At 46.3% G+C, this 19,452-nt stretch overlaps 1 protein-coding gene across 1 annotated transcript in view; it reads left to right on the top strand.

Moving 5' to 3' along the window:
- The window catches only part of LOC129491396 (tumor necrosis factor receptor superfamily member 10D-like), a 28,060-nt gene extending 9,420 nt beyond the window's left edge, over positions 1-18,640 (top strand). The window contains exons 3-9 of the mRNA XM_055295675.2: positions 6,251-6,364; positions 7,712-7,823; positions 8,855-9,108; positions 9,686-9,717; positions 10,144-10,329; positions 15,984-16,056; positions 16,241-18,640. Coding sequence (XP_055151650.1) covers positions 6,251-6,364; positions 7,712-7,823; positions 8,855-9,108; positions 9,686-9,717; positions 10,144-10,329; positions 15,984-16,056; positions 16,241-16,374 — 905 coding nt within the window. The 3' untranslated portion in view covers positions 16,375-18,640. The remainder of the gene's footprint in view (positions 1-6,250; positions 6,365-7,711; positions 7,824-8,854; positions 9,109-9,685; positions 9,718-10,143; positions 10,330-15,983; positions 16,057-16,240) is intronic.
- The last annotated feature ends 812 nt before the right edge of the window (positions 18,641-19,452 follow it).

Here is a 19,452-nt window from a genome sequence, read left to right as displayed (position 1 = left end):
AGCTAATTCACATACTTATCATGTATTTGTTGTAAGAACACTTAAAAGTCTACTCAGCAATTTTCAGCTGTATAGATACAGAGCCCTGGGATAAGCCCTCTTTGCCCTCCTCACCTGTGGGTTCTGTAGCCATCCTCATCTGTGGGTTTTGCATCCGTGGTTGCAACCAACACAGATCAAAAATATGTGGAAAAAATAATGAAAATGATAACATGTCAATAAAAGTAGATAAAAAGCAATGCAGTATAGCACCTATTTACATAGCATATCTATTGCATTAGGTATTACAAGTAACCTCGAAATGATTTAAAGCATATGTACCTGGGGTATATGCAATACTATCCCAATTTGTATCAGGGACTTGAGTAAGTGCAGAGTTTGTTCCATGGAATATATTCCCTGTGAATAGAAGGCAGGACTGTACAACACATTGTTTTAATAACTGTAGTCACCATGTCACACAATAGATCTCTTGAATTTATTTCTCCCTGTCTAACTGAAATTTTGTATCCTTTGACCAGCATCTCTCCAACCCACTGTGCAAATGCAGCGCTGGTAATCACCATTCTACTCTCTACCTCTATGAGATCAACTTTTTTTTTTTTTTTTTTTTTTTTTGAGACGGAGTCTTGCTCTGTCGCCCAGGCTGGAGTGCAGTGGCGCAGTCTTGGCTCACTGCAAGCTCCGCCTCCCGGGTTCACGCCATTCTCCTGCCTCAGCCTCTCCGAGTAGCTGGGACTATAGGCGCCCGCCACCACGCCCGGCTAACTTTTTTGTATTTTTTAGTAGAGACGGGGTTTCACCGTGGTCTCGATCTCCTAACCTCGTGATTCGCCCGCCTCGGCCTCCCAAAGTGCTGGGATTACAAGCGTGAGCCACCGCGCCCGGCCGGCCACTTCTATGTCTCCTTTTTAGAAGTGTCTCTTCAGGTCCCTTGCCCATGCGCCCTTTTTAATTGGATTATTTGATTGCATGCTATTGAGATGTTTGAGTTCCTGTGTATTTTGGATATTAACCAAAATCTTGGATCTTTTGGATATTGATCTCTCATCCTGTATGTTGTCTTGTCACTCTGTTCATTGTTTCCTTTGTTGTGCAAAACCTTTCTAGTCTGATATAATCTCATCTGTCTATTTTTGCTTTTGTTGCCTGTGCTTTTGGGGTCATAGCCAAGAAATCATTGCCCACACCAACGTCATGAAGATTTTCCCCTGTTTTCCTGTAGTAGTTTTACAATTTCAGGGCTTATGTTTAATCTTTAGTCCATGTTGAGTTAATTTTTACATATGATGTGAGATAAGGGTCTTATTTCATTCTTCTGCAGGTCAGTATCTACTTTCCTCTATACCATTTATTGAAGAGGCCATCCTTTCCCCATTTTGTGTTCTTGGTATCTTTGTCACAGTCAGTCGACTGTAAATGCATTGATTTATATCTGGGTTCACTATTTCATTCCATCAGTTTATCTTCCTTTATGCCATTACTATTCAGTTTTGATTACTATACCTTTGTAATATATTTAAAAATCAGGTAGTATGATGCCTCCATCTTTGTTCTTTTTGTTTGTTTTGCTTAAGATCAGTTTGGCTATTTGAGGTCTTTTGTGGTTCCATACACATTTTAGAATTATTTTCTCTATTTTGGTAAAATAAGTCATTGGAATTTTAATAGGCATTGCATTGAATCTGTAGCTCACTTTGGGTCATATGGACAATTAAGCAATACTGAGTTTTCTAATCCATGAATATGTACTGTCTTTCCATTTATTTTTGTTACTTTCCATTTCTTTCATCAATATTTTACAGTTTTCAGACGTTTCACCTCTGTCATAAATTTATTTAAAAGAGTTGCTGCCTTGACATCCATTTTTAGGCCCAATATAAGTTGTTTAAAAGCCAATCATACCACAGCATCTTTTGCCCAATTAATAATTCCTTTCCCTGTTCAATTGTTTTTGATCTAGCACATTTGTTCATCATCTCCCTGACCCCAAACCCAACACATCCCACAGCAGCTGACTACAATAAAACCTAATGGTTCACACCACAGCAATGTGAACCTTCTTTGTAGGTGTTGTCTTCCACAACCCCTGTGGGAAAGCCTAGGGTATAATGCCCATGGATCTCTATAAAGGCGTAGTCCCATGGGTCCTCTCTCTCTGTCTCTTGCTCCCCACACACTGGTTAGTGTCCTTGGACTGGATTGCTCCCCACTTCCCGTAAGTGCTGCAAAGTGTGCTGTCCTCTCTGGAGTCTGTAAGTAATACACCACTTCTGTGTTTCCTGTGTTTTGTTGTGTTGCTTCCTCTGTGTTTTCCCTAATTGACACATCTGAACCTAACATTGTTCTCCATCTTGGCTCTCTTAAAGAGTGGCTATCTCCTAAAGAGTACAGATAACTTAAAACTTGGCATAGGTCAGACAAGAGCCACCAGGTCTTCTGCTAGTAAAAGTAACTGTCTTGTGGAAGGGACACGTACAAGATGAACACCTAATTAGGCATTAGACAGTCCACTGGGACAAATAAGTTTCCTGTGAACATCCATGATGAAATCTCCTGGATCCCCCCAGGGCAAGGCTAGAATTTATAGCCACTCTATAGAGAGAAACCTCAAGACCAAATTAGAAAAAAATACAGCTACCACCTCGGTTGAATTTATTCCTAAGCATTTTTTTGTAGCTATTATAAATGGGATTTTTCAGATAGTTTCTTGTTAGTGTATAAAAACACTACTGAATTTGTAAGTTGAGTTCATGTCTAACTTTATTTTACACTGATAACAATTTATCTTTGATCTCATAAAAAAACTTGACACCTTTTCTTCCCCTATCTTATTTTATGTTTGTGATGTCATTATTTACATCTTTTTATGTTGTGTATTCCTTAACAAATTGTATTAACTATCATTTAAAAAATACTTTGGTCTTTTAACTTTTATACTAATGGTATAAGTAATTTGTACACTATTACGATTGTATTAGAATATTCTGAACTTGACCATGTATTTACTTAAACCACCTAGTTTTATATTTTCACATGGTATGGTGTATCTAGTTAGTGTTCTGTTCTTTCAGATTGAATAACTCTCTTTAGCATATCTTGTAAGGCAATAAATGCTAAAGATGAACTCCCCAGGGTTTTTTTGTTGTTGTTGTTGTTGTTTTTTGTCTGATAAAGTCTTTACTGCTCTGTATTTCTAAAGGACAGGCTTGCCAGGTGTAGTATTCTTGGTTGGCAAGGATTTTTTCCTTTCTATACTTTGTATGATTCCACTCTCTCCTGGCCTGTAGGTTTTCTGCTGAGAAGCCTTCAATAGTTTTGTAGGGGTTCCTTTGTACGTTGCTTTTCTCTTGCTGGTTTCAAAATTCTCTTTGCCTTTGATGTTTGGGAATTTGTTTAAGATGTGTCTTGGTGAAGAGCTCTTCATATTTATCTGTTTGGGGTTTTTTGGGCTTCAAGAATGTGGATGTCCATTCCCATCCTGATTTGGGATATTTTCTTTAATTATTTCTTTAATTACAGTTTCTGTTCCTTTCACTTTCTCTGATGCTCCTTGGACCAACATAATGCATATATTGTTTTGCTTCATGGTAACCATTGGTACTGTTGGCTTTTTTCCCCTCTTTTTCTTTCTTTTTTTTTTTTTTTTTGAGACGGAGTCTCACACTGTTGCCCAGGCTGGAGTGCAGTGGCACAATCTCGGCTCACTGCAAGCTCCGCCTCCCGGGTTCACGCCATTCTCCTGCCTCAGCCTCTCCGAGTAGCTGGGACTACAGGCGCCCCCCACCACGCCCGGCTAATTTTTTTTTTGTATTTTTAGTAGAGACGGGGTTTCACCGTGGTCTCGATCTCCTGACCTCGTGATCCGCCCGCCTCGGCGTCCCAAAGTGCTGGGATTACAAGCGTGAGCCACCACGCCCGGCCTCTTCCCTCTTTTTCATTCTTTATTTTTTTTTTTTCCTGTGACTTGGTAATTTCAAATGATCTGTTTTCAAGCTCACTGATTCTTTCTTCCAATTAATCAACTCTGCTGTTGACATTCTCTGTCGAATTTTCTTAGTTCAGATATTGTGTTGTTTAATTTTAGAATTTCTTCTTGGTTCTTTATTGATGTTGTCTGTGTATATTAAACTACTCATTTGGTTCATGTATTGTTTTTCTGACATGACTTAGTTGTCTATCCATATTCTCTAGTAGCTGACTGAGCTTCTTTGAGATGAGTATTTTCAATTCTTTGTCAGGCTGTTGTAAATGTCTATTCGTTTTGGGTTGGTTACTTGTGCTTCATTTTGTTTCTTTGGTGCCGTCATGCTTCCCTGATTGCCCAGGAGCCTGTGGCAATGTGTTGGAATGTGCACTTTGAAGAGGCAGGGACTTATTCCAGTATTTACAGACTGGCTTTCTCAGGGAACGCCCTTCACCAGTCAGCCTGTACACAGATTCTGGGCAGGCCTTGTGGTGTGGTTCAAGGGTGGTCAGAGCCTGTATCCAGAGAGGTGACCTGAGGCCTGGCTCCATGGGGGCTGAAGTAGGCCTTGTACTTGCGTCTGCAGATGTCAGCCAGGTGCTGTGATGGGTCTCATCCTTGGGTCCACAGGGAAAGGCCTGGAGCCTGAGTTCATGGGGACTGACCTGGCACTAGGGCAGATCTGGAAGCTGAATCTGTGGAGGTAGGTCAGGATCCTGGGTCTGTAGTCCTAGCCCGAAGGCATAAGCTAAGACTGATATCTTAGCTTATCATGCCTTTATCATGCCCTTATCTCTATGTGCTTCCAGACTTCTGTTTCCTGCACTTTCTGGTTCTTTATTCCATAGGGATACGTTGGATGATTTCTGTCAGTCAGGCACCATGCTAATGGGGATAATTATAAGAGGTTCTGCCCTCATGGAACCTTTTCTCTGGGATAGTATTAAGACACACAGATCAAAATAACAGTCAGAAATTCCTGATAGGAACCGTGAAGAATAATTAAGTGATGAGTGAGACAGAGATGAGGTTGGTGGGGCCTCTCGGGGATGGTGATTTTGGCCAATCTCCAAAGTTGGACAGGGATAGTTGTGCAGAGAGCCAGAAATAGTGCTCCTGAGCAGTCTCCCCAGGAATGACAGCCCCAGGGTGCAGGGGCTGGGGGATACTGAGCAAAGATGGGGCCACCGTAGTGAGTGGACAGCAAACAGGTCAGGTGGACCAGCATGGGCAGATCATATGTAGACGAGGTTGGATTTTATTTTGTTATTTTACTTTATTGTTTAAAAAAAAAAAAAAACTAGACTGGGCGTAGCATGGTGGCTCACGCCTGTAACCCCAGCACTTTGGGAAGCCGAGGAGGGTGGATCACTTGAGGTCAGGAGTTCGAGACCCGCCTGACGAATATGATGAAACACTGTGTCAACTAAGAATACAAAAAATTAGCTGGGCATGGTGATGGGTGCCTGTGATCCCAGCTACTCGGGAGGCTGAGGCAGGAGAATCACTTGAACCTGGGAGGTGGAGGTTGCAGTGAGCCAAGATCGCGCCATTGCACTCCAGCCTGGGTGACAAGAGTGAAACTCTGTCTCCAGAAAAATAAAAAAAAGATAAAATATTTCTTTTCTTTTCTTTTTCTGAGACAGAGTCTTGCTTTGTCACCCAGGCTGGAGTGCAGTGGCACAATCTCAGCTCACTGCAAGCTCCGCCTTCCAGGTTCACGCCATTCTCCTGCCTCAGCCTCCCGAGTAGCTGGGATTACAGGCGCCCGCCACCATGCCCGGCTAATTTTTTGTATTTTTAGTAGAGACGACAGGGTTTCACTGTGTTAGCCAGGATGGTCTTGATCTCCTGACCTCATGATCCGCCCGCCTTGGCCTCCCTAAGTGCTGGGATTACAGGCGTGAGCCACCGTGCCTGGCCAAAAAAAGATAAAATATTTCAAAGATTTATATTGATTACATATTGAAATGTAGTGTTTTGGATATTTTAGGTTAAAGAATAGATAGTTAAAATTAATTTGACCTCATTCTTTTTACTATTTTAATGTGGCTTTCATAGAATTTGAATTTTACGTGTGGTTTGCATTATATTTCTGTCAGCAGTGCCGGTCAAAGGTATGTAATAGTGTAATAGATGCAGAATTCATGACAAGACCAAGCCAAGAAGAGTAGATTTCTCTGTGTGGATTCCACTGAGGGCCAAAAGAGAAATTTGCCAGCCACTGTCAGCCTCTGGGAATTCTGTTCTGACTCATTCATTAGCTTTTCTCTCCCTTCCCAGGATCTCATAGATCAGAACATACTGGAGCCTGTAACCCATGCACAGAGGGTGTGGATTACACCATTGCTTCCAACAATTTGCCTTCTTGCCTCCTATGTACAGTTTGTAAATCAGGTACAGAATGTGTGGATCCCTTGCCCAGAGGTGGAGTGCGTAGTGATGAGGTGGGAGCTGTATCTGATGTGAGTCGGGGAACCAAGTTCTAGCCCAAGTTGGTCGTCTTCATCATGCCCTGTTCCATGATTATGACTGATTGATTAAAAAAAAATAGAAATCTTTTTTTTCTTTTTCTTTTTTTTTTTTAAGACAGTTTCGCTCTTGTTGCTGAAGCTTGAGGGCAATGGTGTGATCTTGGCTCACCGCAACCTCTGCCTCCCAGGTTTAGTGATTCTTCTACCTCAGCCTCCTAAGTAGCTGGGATTACAGGCATGCACCACCACGCCCAGCTAATTTTTTTTTTTTTTTTTTTTTGTGAGACAGAGTCTCGTTCTGTCGTCCAGGCTGGAGTGTAGTGGCGCGATCTCGGCTCACTGCAAGCTCCGCCTCCTGAGTTCATGCCATTCTCCTGCCTCAGCCTCCTGAGTAGCTGTGACTACAGGTGCCCGCCACCACGCCCGGATAATTTTTTTTGTATTTTTAGTAGAGACAGGGTTTCACTGTGTTAGCCAAGATGGTCTCAATCTCCTGACCTCGTGATCCACCCACCTCAGCCTCCCAAAGTACTGGGATTACGGGCGTGAGCCACTGTGCCCAGCCAGTTTTTTGTATTTTTAGTAGAGACAGGGTTTCTACATTGTTGGCCAGGCTGGTCTCGAACTCTCGATCTCAGGTGATCTGCCTGCCTCAGCCTCCCAGAGTGCTGTGATTACAGGCGTGAGTCACTGCGCCTGGCTAAAATCTTTTCTGTAATGTATGCCACCTGGCTGGGAAATCTTCTAAACTATTGCCTGCAAGGGGGTGGGGGCATCATTACAGCATAGGGGAGGCCTGGCCCAGCAGACAGGGCTGGGTTCCAGCGGTGGCACACGTCTGCTCCGGGGCCAGGCTCTCTCCTCCCGGGCTCTGTGCTCCTGACAGGTGCTCGGCCTCACTCAGCCTTCAGGTTCTCAGGCCCCTTCCTCTTCCCCAGCAAGGCCGGGGCTTTTGGGAAGTCCCCCAAGGGCTCCTCTCCTTGCAGAGTCTCTCAGGTGATGCCCTTGCACCTCCCTTGCTACTGACCATGCCATCGAAACAATGCTTTTCCCCTAATCTGATGTAATAATGAATCATGCTCCTTTTGTATTGGTCCTTACGTACAGGGTGGGTGTCCTGTATGAGTCCCGAGTGTGCTGGTGCAGAAACCGGCCCTCAGAACTCCTTGGTGAACTGAGTTGAGCTGAGTGGGAGGGGATGGGGTGGTGAGGAAGGGTTGACAGACATGTCAGGGAAACACATTCCCAAAACCTTATGCTCTGTTGTCAGGTCAAACAAATAAGAGTTCCTGCACCACGACCAGAGACACCGTGTGTCAGTGTGAAAAAGGAAGCTTCCAGGATAAAAACTCCCCTGAGATATGCCGGAAGTGTAGAACAGGGTGAGACAGCAGCCAGGGGCTCCCAACAGCTGAAAAGACCTGAGTCACCTGGTACCTCTATCTCTCCCCTGACCCCATGGATCCTCCAGCCCCATGAGGCATCCCTGAGCCTATGGGGTTTCCTGAGCCTGCGGTGGCCCCTCCTGGTCCATCTGCCTTTCCCCACCCCTAGCCCCTGCAGCAGCCCCTTCCCATACCCTCCCCAGCATGAGTCCCTTTGTCCAGGCTGAATTGTTCACTGGGCACAGGAGGTGACTTTCTAGGTGCCTTGAACCTTTTCAGAGGACCTAGGAAATGTGATTTCCTTTTGAAATCAGAAGAAAACACTTGAATCCAGCGTGGCTTGTATTTGTCCTTATTCTAAGTTGATTTAAAAAATGTAATTTTTCATATTTTTTATACGGGCAGAGACCCATAAAGACAAAAGTGCCTGTAGCCCACAAAAGTCATAATAAGGCCATGGGTGGAGATCCCTTAAGTTCCCATGAGGACCTGAGCCCACCCAGCCGGTCTCAACCCTGGCCCCTGATTTCTCACTAAGTCCTTCTTTTTCCTATTTGGGTTTTAGGGGCAAAGAGTAACTTGCTCTTCTCTGGCCTTCCAGTGTTTGCTGTGATTGGGAGGAACCAGCAGCAGACAGGGTGGGGCAAGGGCTCACTTGTACTGTGGGTTAACTGGAGGAAGTGGCTCAGCTTGTGGCTACAGGGGCTTGTGATCTTCCCGGGAGTGCAGCTCCTCCTAACGCAGGCCTCCCCTGTAGCCCAGGGAAGCTCAGTGTGTGCCCAGCACAGAAGGCTCCTGGAGCTGCAGCTGTGACCCCAGAGCAGGGAGGCCGAGGGGCTGAAGTGTACATGCTCAGACCCTTCCCCACCTAAACAAGGGAGCATAGGGGGACCCTTTGCTGACACAAGGAGCCTGTCCTTCCCCTGATGTCTTTTCAGGGACATTGGGGAGGGAGGGTGACTCCTCTTTCATCCCACCTGGCCAGCTTTCCATCAAGCGTCCCCCTCTCCCTCCCTCTGTGTACCCAGGTGTCCCAGAGGGATGGTGAAGGTCAGTGATTGTATGCCCTGGAGTGACATCAACTGCAGTGCATCAGCTGCCAGTTCCACTGGGAAAACCCCAGCTGCGGAGAAGACACCGACTACCTACCAGGGGACGCCTGCCTCTACCAATCTCCTCGCAGGCATCAGCATAGGGGCCTCAGTCGTCATTCCAGTTGCGGCTGTGGTCTGCATTTTATGTCGGAAGAAACTCATTTCTTACCTCAAAGGCATCTGCTCAGGTAGGTGCTGGCTGAGGGTGGGAGCGCTGGGCACTTTCTGCCCTGCCCCCTCCCGCAGCGTTGCTACAGACAGTAATCCCCGTCCCTGCCCCTGGTCCAAGCGTCTCCAGCCTGGCTCCATCTTCCTTCTTGTGATCACCCCATCCCCACGTCCCGTGTAACCCCCAGGACCCTGGTCTCATTAGTCCCTCTCTTGGGACTGGGGGACCCCTCATCTCCCAACCAAGTCCGGGAGGGCAGGGCCAGTTCCTCCCATCTTCAGGTCCAGCCAGGCAGGGGGCTGTCGGCTCCTCAACTGGGTGACAAGGGTCAGGATGAGAAGTGGTTGCGGGATTTATTCAGCCTTGGTCAGAGCAGAGCACAGAGATTTTCCACGTGTTTGTTTTTACTCTAGTTCCCCTTCTTATCCCCCTTCTCAGGGTGTCCCCGAATTCCAAGGCCCTATTCCTGTCCCCAGCCCCAGGGCTCCTTGTCCAGTGTCCCTGCCCCCAGCCCAGCCCTGCACCCCACCGCCCTCTGGGAGGGAGGTGCTGCATGGGCCCCTCCCCACCTGCTCAGGAGACTCCTTCTCTTCCAGGTGGTGGAGGAGGTCCCGAACGTGTGCACAGAGTGAGTTGGTTTCTCCCGAAACTGGGGGTGTCATGGGTTCAGGAACTGCTTCCCGTCCACTGCCGAGCCTGGGTGGGCACAATCCCTTGTCCTCATGGCTGCCCTGACTCTCTGACATGGCCTGGGGACTCTGGGCTGACTGTTGGGGACACATGGCCATTTTGAGCAGCACACAGACCGGAGGGCCGTGCTGCAGCTCTGTCCTTCCTGCAGCCTGGGTGACACCATCACTCCACAGCTGGCCCCGTGGGGATGCGGTGACCACCTGACCCACCTCAGCAGGGTGTCTGTCCTGGATGTGCCAAGCCTCAGCTGCCTGGGGTGACCTCATTGGAAGGGGTTGGGGATGGCAGGTCCAGCTGTGTACTGGGGACCCTGAAGCTGAGCCCTGGGTGTGGACTTGAGTGGGCTCTTTGTCTTCCCAAGGTCCTTTTCCGGCGTCGTTCATGTCCTTCACAAGTTCCTGGGGCGGAGGACAATGCCCGCAATGAGACCCTGACTAGCAGATACTTGCAGCCCACTCAGGTCTCTGAGCAGGAAATCCAAGGTCAGGAGCTGGCAGAGCCAACAGGTGTGACTGTAGAGTCGCCAGAGGAGCCACAGCGTCTGCTGGTGAGTTGAGGAGGGACTGTGCCATGCCTGGCCTGCTGCCTGCACAGGGCTTTGTAGACAGTGGGACATGGCAGTGCCTCCTCTTTCCTGGCCCAAGGGGACATGAAGCCTTTGGGAGACAGGGGACTGCAGGGGATGGAGCAGCTGCACTGAGGTGGTGACTGTGCCAGTCTGCAGGACATCTGCTTCTTACTCCCTGTCCTGTCCTTGCTGTGTCCCCAGAGCCTGGAGCTCCACAGGCATAGAGTGAGTGTCACAGGGTTCATTGAGGACTGAATAAGGCTGCACAGTCTCCATCGTGTGCTCCTAATAGCACTCAGGGAGCCCTTGCTTGAAACAGCAGAAGTTTTAAATGTTCTTCAAAATTCTGACTACATTGAACATATTTCACAGTAAATCTTTGTCCGGATTTCTGATCAAGTATGTAAGGAGGCTTCCAGGAAGAAGTAGGATTTCTGAGTCAGTGCATAGAAGTGCTTTTATATTACAGAAACACATCCAGTTATTCACATCGATTCACCAGTTTTGATACGACATTGAGTAGGTGTGAAATCTGGACACATATTTTGTTTTTTTTTTTTAAGGTTTGAAAGTTCTTTCCTTCAAGATAAGTAAGATAAGAGGATCCTATCTAATTTCTTATGGACTTTTAAAGAACGATTTGGTTTGTAGCATACACCAGTGGAACGTAGGTGCCATTTCTTTTGTGATGCTGTGTGAAGTGAGGAACTCCGTGAATTGTTCTGAGTCATGGTCTCCTTCCTCCATGCCTGTTTAGGAACTGATTCTCCTATTTTTCTCTGCTTTTGGCTCCTCTTTGATCACTTGTCAAATACTTACCTAGACAAGGATCACTTTCCACCCGTTTTCTTCCTTTCCTATAACTATATCCCATGTTTTCTTTTTTTAATGAAGAGAAGTATAAAAAGAGAAGAAAACAAACAAAAAATATCAACAATTACTCCATGCTGCTGAATGGCATTGCACCTTTGTTTTAATTTGTAGAAATGTGATCTTGCTGTGTTGCCCAGGCTGGTCTCAAACTCCTGGCCTTGAGTCATCCTCTCACCTTGGCCTCCCAAAGTGGTGGGATTACAGGCAAAAGCCACTGCACCTGGCCGCGCTGCACATTTTTTGGAAGTGGTGAATGCAGAGCCACACATCTGCTATACTATAGAAAGGTGCTGAGTCATAGTGGTAGTCCCCTAACACTTCCTCCAGCCCCCAGCCCTTCTTCATTCAGGTGAATACAACGGATAATTTCTTGTGATTCTTTGTAGAAATCTTTATGCATATGCCATGTATATTCATACAAGCATGTGTACATTTTGTTTACATTACAGGGGTTATGTTATATATAATACACTGCCAAAGGAAACTTTTTGATTTTTTCTTTTTCCTTTTTCAAATTTATTTTGATTCAGGGGGTACATATGCCAGTTTGATGCTGAAATTTGGAGTATGAATGATTTTATCCAGGTTGTGGGCATAGTATCCAATATTTTTGCAACCCTTCCTCCTCTCCCTCCCTCCCCTCCCTGGTAGTCCCCAGTGTCTATTGTTGCCATCCTTGTGGTCGTAAGTACCTAATGTTTAGCTCCCACTTACAAATGGCAACATGCAGTATTTGGTTTTGCGTTCCTACATTAATTCACTTAGGATGATGGCCTCCAGCTTCATCCCTGTGGCTGCAAACAATATGATTTCATTCTTTTTTATGGCTGTGTGGTATCCTATGGTGTATATATGGCACATTTTCTTCATCCAATCCACTGTTGATGGGACCCTAGGTTGATTCCATGTCACTGCTATTATGGATAGTGGTGTCTTTTGGTAGAATGATTTGTTTTCCTTTTTTTTTGTTTTTTTTGAGAGGGAGTCTCACTCTGTCGCCCAGGCTGGAGTGCAGTGGTGCGATCTTGGCTCACTGCAACCTCCGCCCCTCCAGGTTTAAGCAATTCTCTGCCTCAGCCTCCAGAGTAGCTGGGATTACAGACGTGTGCCACCATACCCGGCTAATTTTTTGTATTTTTAGTAGAGACGGGGTTTCACCATCTTGGCCAGGCTGGTCTTGAATTCCTGACCTCGTGATCCACCCGCCTTGGCCTCCCAAGGTGCTGGGATTACAGGCGTGAGCCACCGCGCCCGGCAGATTTGTTTTCTTTTCTATACTCAGTGGTGGGTTTGCTGTGTTAAATAGGAGTTGTTTTAAAATTCTTTGAGAAATCTCCAAACTCCTTTTCATAGTGGCTGAATTTATATTCCCACCAAAAGTATATAAATGATCCTTTTTCTTCATAGTCTCGCCAGCATTTACTGGCACTGGCTTTTTAATAATCGCCATTCTGACTATATGAGATGGTATCTCATTGTAGTTTTGATTTGCATTTCTCTGATGATTCATGATGATGAGCATTTTTTCATATGTCTGTTGGCCACTTCTATGTCTTCTTTTGAGCTATGCGTGTTTATGTCTTTTGCCCATTTTTAATGGAGTTGTTTTCTGTGTGTTCATTTAAGTTGCATATAACTCCTGAATATTAGACCTTTGTCAGATGCATAGTTTGCAAATATTTTCTCCCATTCTGTAAGTTGTCTGTTTAGTCTGTTGATACTTTCTTTCTTTTCTTTCTTTTTTTTTTTTTTTGAGACAGACTCTCGCTCTGTCACCTAGGCTGGAGTTCAGTGGCATGATCTCGGCTCACTGCAACCTCCGCCTCCTGGGTTCAAGTGATTCTCCCTCTTCAGCCCCCCTAGTTGCTGGGATTGAAGGCACGCGCCACCATGCCCAGCTAATTTTTGTATTTTTAGTAGAGATGGGGTTTTGTCTTGTTGGTCAGGCTGGTCTTGAACTCCTAACCTCAGGTGATCTGCCTGCTTCGTCCTCTCAAAGTGTTGGGATTACAGGCGTGAGCCCCCGCACCCGGCCTGTTGAGAGTTTCTTCTGCTGTGCAGAAGGTCTTTAGTTCAATTAGATGCCACTTGACAATTTTTGTTTTTATTGCATTGCTTTTGAGGACTTAATCATAAATTCTTTGCCATGGCTGATGTCCAGAGGAGTGTTTTCTCGGTTTTCTTCTAGCATTCTTATAGTTCGTGGTCTTACCTTTAAACTTTTAACCCACCTTGAGTTAATTTGTGTATATGGTGAAAAGTAGGAGTCTAGTTTTCATTCTTCCGCATGTGGCTAGCCAAATATCCGAAGCGTCTTCTGTTGAATGGGGAGTTGTATTATTCCATTTTCATACTGCTATGAAGAAATACTTGAGACTGGGTAATTTATAAAGAAAAAGAGGTTTAATGGACTCACAGTTCCACATGGCTGGGGAGGCCTCACAATCATGGCCTAAGGTGAAAGATGAGCAAAGGCACATCTTACATGGTGACAGGCAAGAGAGCGTGTGCAGGGGACTGCTCTTTATGAAACCATCAGCTCTTGTGAGTCTTATTCACTATCACAAGAACAGAACTGGAAAAACTAGTCCATGTGATTCAGGTACTTCCATAATTTTTTCCAGTTCTGTGGAAAATGACATTGGTAATTTGATAGGAATAGTATGAAATCTGTAGATTGATTTTGGCAGTATGCCCATTTTAGCCATATTAATTCTTCCAATCCATGAGCATGGAATGTTTTTCCATTTGTTCATGTTATCTATGATTTCTTTTAGCAGTGTTTTGTAATTGTCCTAGAGATCTTTCACATCCTTGGGTAGAGGTATTTCTAGGTAGTGTATATGTGTGTGTGTGTGTGTGTGTGTGTGTGTGTGTGTCTGTCTGTTGTAAATGGGACTGTGTTCTTGATTTGGTCCTCAGCCTGAACATTATTGGTATATAGATATGCTACTGATTTTTTTTTCTTTTTGAGACAGAGTCTTGCTCTGTCACCCAGGCTGGAGTGCAGTGGTGCGATCTTGGCTCACTGCAACCTCTGCCTCCCAGGTTCAAGTGATTCTCCTGACTTAGCCTCCTGAGACGCAGGGATTACAGGCGGGTGCTACCATGCCCGGCTAATTTTTTTTTTTTTTGAGATGGAGTCTCACTCTGTCGCCCAGGCTGGAGTGCAGTGGCGCGATCTCAGCTCACTGCAAGCTCCGCCTCCCAGGTTCACGCCATTCTCCTGCCTCAGCCTCCCGAAGCAGCTGGGACTACAGGCACACGCTGCCACGCCCCGCTAATTTTTTGTATTTTTAATAGAGACAGGGTTTCACCGTGTTACCCAGGATGGTCTCGATCTCCTGACCTTGTGATCCGCCCCTCTCGGCCTCCCAAAGTACTGAGATTACAAGTGTGAGCCACCGCGCCTGGCTAGACCAGGCTAATTTTTGTATTCTTTTTTTTTTTGATACGGAGTCTTGCTCTCTCGCCCAGGCTGGAGTGCAGTGGCGCAATCTCGGCTCACTGCAAGCTCCGCCTCCCAGATTCACGCCATTCTCCCGCCTCAGCCTCTCCGAGTAGCTGGGACTACAGGCGCCCGCCACCACGGTGCCTGGCTAATTTTTTGTATTTTTTTTTTTTTTAGTAGAGGCAGGGTTTCACCGTTGTCTCGATCTCCTGACCTCGTGATCCGCCCGCCTCGGCCTCCCAAAGTGCTGGGATTACAAGCGTGAGCCACCGTGCCCGGCCAATTTTTGTATTCTTTAGTAGAGACGGGATTTCACCATGTTGGTCATGCTGCTCTTGAACTCCTGACATCGTGATCCACCCTCCTCGGCCCCCCAAAGTGTTGGGATTACAGGTGTGAGCCACCGCACCTGGCCTGTATCTGCTATGTTTTTAACATTCCTCCAGACATACATTTCTATTTCAATATTGTAGTTTCATTCCTAGGGATTTTAAATGACATTGAAAATAATGATTTTTGTGTCTGCCCTCTTCCAAGAGTCTTGCCTCATTTTAATTTTCCATCTTGTTGCCTAGGCGCCAGAGCTTTCAGAACCATGTTCAGCTGTGCTTAGGGAAGGCAGGTGTTTGGGTCCTGATTTGAATTCTGGGGAAGACCTCCAAAGTGTCACCCTTAGCAATGGGGTTCATTTTTGGTTTCATATAGAAATTCTCATCATGAAGAATGCAGCCTACTATTCTAAAAGGTTTTGAAAAAAATCAGAATTGGTGTTTAATTTTACCAAATGTCTTTCCAGCCTCCATAGAGACTGATGTTTTATTTAACTACACTATTAATATGGTACAGTATTGATGATCAAAGATCATTTACAGTCTTGGGATAAATCATTTTGTTAGGTTTTCCTGGGTGCTCTCATATATAGTCTTCTGCCGAGACTCTGCTGGTAAGAATTCTGGAAGGAAGTCGTCATTTCCTGTGAGGGTGGGTGGGAGTTGATTAGATGGGGCAGAAGGGGACTTTCTGGGGTGTGGCAATGTTCTATGTCTTGATCAGGGGATAATTACACAGGCGTATACAGTAGTCAAAGTTGGGCCAAACCCTTACAAAGTGACACTGCATGTCACTTATGTCTCAATGAGCCACCAGCACACAGAGCCCAAGAGCTGTGCAGGACCAGAGGTTTGTCTCCATCTCCAGGGAGAACCGAGAGGGGAAGCGCTGCAGGTCTCTTGCTGGCTGGTGGTCGGGGTCAGTACTGGACTGCAGGACTCCTGACTCTGACCAGAGCATTCCCCACTGTGTGTTACAGGAACAGGCAGAAGCTGAAGGGTGTCAGAGGAGGAGGCTGCTGGTTCCAGTGAATGATGCTGACCCCAATGAGAGTAAGTGTTTTGTTCCTTGAGACGCAGCAGGACGGGAGGGAATAGGGACAATGTCCTAACTGCTGTCCCTATAGCTGAGAGGGCTCTTCTGGAGCATTCACTGCTGGAAGCAGGGGGTCCTATGTCGATCCTGTGCTGATTGTCCTTGGAGTATCAAGACCCTAAATCTCTTCTCTCTTCTCAGTCAGCACATTGCTGGATGCCTCGGCAACACTGGAAGAAGGACATGCAAAGGAAACAATTCAGGACCAATTGGTGGGCTCCGAAAAGCTCTTTTATGAAGAAGATGAGGCAGGCTCTGCTATGTCCTGCCTGTGAAAGAATCTCTTCAGGAAACCAGAGCTTCCCTCGTTTACCTTTTCTCCTACAAAGGGAAGCAGCCTGGAAGAAACAGTCCAGTACTTGACCCATGCCTCAACAAACTCTACTATCCAATATGGGGCAGCTTACCAAAGGTTCTAGAACTTTGTCAACACACTTGGAGTAATTTTTATGAGATACTGCGTGTGATAAGCAATCGGGAGAAATTTATATCAGATTCTTGGTGGCGTAGATTTATACGATTGTGTATTAAGAGTAGATTTAGGCCACGTGCGGTGGCTCATGCCTGTAATCCCAGCACTTTGGAAGGCTGAGGCAGGTGGATCGCTTGAGTTCAGGAGTTCAAGACCAGCCTGGTCAACACAGTGAAACTCCGTCTCAATTTAAAAAGAAAAAAGTGGTTTTAGGATGTCATTCTTTTCAGTTCTTCATCAAGAGACAAGTCTTTTTTTCTATTTCTTATATTGCAAGCTCCATCTCTACTGGTATGTGCATTTAATGACATCTAACTACAGATGCCGCACAGCCACAATGGTTTGCCATATAGTTTTTTAACTTTAGAACGGGATTATCTAGTTATTACCTGTATTTTCAGTTTAGGGTATTTTTGACTTGATGAGATTATCAAGACACAGCCCTATGCGAAGTCATGAGTATGTGAACTTATCAGGGTTCGACTTAAAGTTTTGAGCTTTAAGATAGGATTATTGGGGCTTACCCCTACCTTAATTAGAGAAACATTTGTATTGCTTACTACCGTATGCTGTACATCTATTTTCCACCTTTTGTATAATGATGTAAACATGGAAAAACTTTAGGAAATGTACTTATTAGGCTGTTTACGTGGGTTGCCTGGATGCAAATCAGCAGTCAAAAACGACTAGAAATATAACTAGTGACGAAGGGAGAAATCCTCCCTCTGTGGGAGGCACTGACTGGGTTCCAGTTCTCCCTCCTGCGCCCTGAGACTGGACCAGGGTTTGATGGCTGGTAACTTCTGAAGGGCCAGTCTGTCTTACTTGATAATTTTAGAGGTATATAGCCGTGTTTATTTATAAATAAATATTTATCTATATTTATTTATAAGTAGATGTTTACATATGCCCAGGATTTTGAAGAGCCTGGTATCTTTGGGAAGCCATGTGTCTGGTTTGTCATGCTGGGACAGTCATGGAACTGCCTCTTCCTGCTTGTCCACAGCAGATGAGGACAGTGAGAATTAAGTTAGATCTGAGACTGCGAAGAGCTTCTCTTTCAAACGCCATTACAGTTGAACGTTAGTGAATCTTGAGCCTCCTTTGGGCTCAGGGCAGAGCGAGTGTTTATCTGCCCCAGCATCTGCCACGGCATCAAGAGGGAAGAGTGGACGGTGCTTGGGAATGGTGTGAAATGGTTGCCGACTCAGGAGTGGATGGGCCCCTCTCGCTTCTGGTGGTCTGTGACCCTGAGTCCCTGGGATGCCTTGTAGGGCAGAGATTCCTGAGCTGCATTTTAGGGTACACATTCCCTATCTGAGGAGCTTGGCCCCTCTGTAAGCATCTGACTCATCTCAGAAATATCAATTTTTAAACACTGTGACAACGGGACCTAAAATGGCTGACACATTTGTCCTTGTGTCATGTTCCATTATTTTATTTAAAAACCTCAGTAATCATTTTAGCCTCTTTCCAGCAAACTCTTCTCCACAGTAGTCCAGTCGTGGTAGGATAAATTAGGATGTAGTCATTCTAGGGGTTTCAGTCTTTTCCATCTCAAGGCATTTTGTGTTTTGTTCTGGGACTGGTTTAGCTGGGACAAAGTTAGAACTGCCTGAAGATCACACATTCAGTGTTGTGTCCGTGTAGTTTTCAGAGGGGATGGCCTTTCCGGTCTTCGCACTTTCATCCTCTCCCATTTCCATCTGGCGTCCCACACCTTGTCCCCTGCACTTCTGGAAGACACAGGGTGCTGCTGCCTTCTGGTCTTTGCCTTTGCTGGGCCTTCGGTGCAGGACGCTCAGCCTCAAAGCTCAGAGGGAGCCATTCCAGTCCCAGCTCCCTTGTCCCTTCCTTAGAGGCCTTGAAGATGCGTCTAGACTGTCAGCCTTATCAGTGTTTAAGCTTATTCCTTTAAGCTTCCTGAGAATGTGAAATTATTGGGGTTTTTTGGCGTTAGATGATTTGTTTAGGTTTTGCTTTATACCCAGGCCAAATAGTACATAACACCTGGTTATATATGAAATGCTGATATGTTTATGACCGAAATAAATGTGAAACCTCATAAAGAGGTGTGGTGTTCGTTTTTTTCCATGCCCCCCTCCTCCTGTGACACAGCTCTGAGTGACAGGAGGCCAGGGCTTCGTTCCTGCTGGGACTCCTTACTTATCCCTTCTCTGCCTTCAGGCTTGGCCGGCCAGGCAGGGATGGGGGGCGTGGTGGGGGGCGTGGCGGGGGGGGATGTTCCTGCCTATGACTCCCTGGATTTTAAAGGGCCAGGTTCTTGGCTACTGGAATTTGCACCTCCTCCCTGTTTCTCTCTTGTCTGCTCCTCCCTCTGGGGAGAAGGACACCAGCCCTTCCCTGTATCCCCATCAGTGGACCCAGGTTGTTCAGCACTGCAGGCACCTGGGAGACCCATTTCCCGCTCCCCTTGCCCTGGAGGACCTGCTGTCCCTCTCATCCACAGCTCCCAGGAGGCCCAGGCGTTCCCCCATGCTGTCTGTCTTCCCCAGAGGGGAGGTGGGGCTGTTCCAGCCACTCACTGCTTCCCTCCTGCACTGCCCATGGCCTCACTTGGAACCCTGGGCTGGGTGAGCTGCATGGAGGCTGAGCAGCCTGTAGAGGGCAGCACACGCCAGAGCTTCCCAGCCAGCTGCTCTGGAGGCGGTGGAGGGGAGGCAGCCACAGCCCTGGAGACCTGGACCTGGACAAGATGGCTTCCCCCAGGGTTGGAGCTGCTTGTCTTGCCACCGCCTGCTCTCTCTCGATGATTTAACCCCTGATCTCCAGGTCTTGGCGCCGCGCAGCCGTGGCAGAGGTTGTCTTTGTTTCAAGTTTGCTCTGTCCCAGACCTAAGCAGCGTTTTCCTGGAGCCCAC

This window comes from Symphalangus syndactylus, chromosome 10 (genome assembly GCF_028878055.3).
Source record: "Symphalangus syndactylus isolate Jambi chromosome 10, NHGRI_mSymSyn1-v2.1_pri, whole genome shotgun sequence".
Classification (NCBI taxonomy): domain Eukaryota; kingdom Metazoa; phylum Chordata; class Mammalia; order Primates; family Hylobatidae; genus Symphalangus; species Symphalangus syndactylus.
Note: the sequence above shows the minus strand (reverse complement) of the source record. Positions and strands in the feature narration are given on the sequence as shown.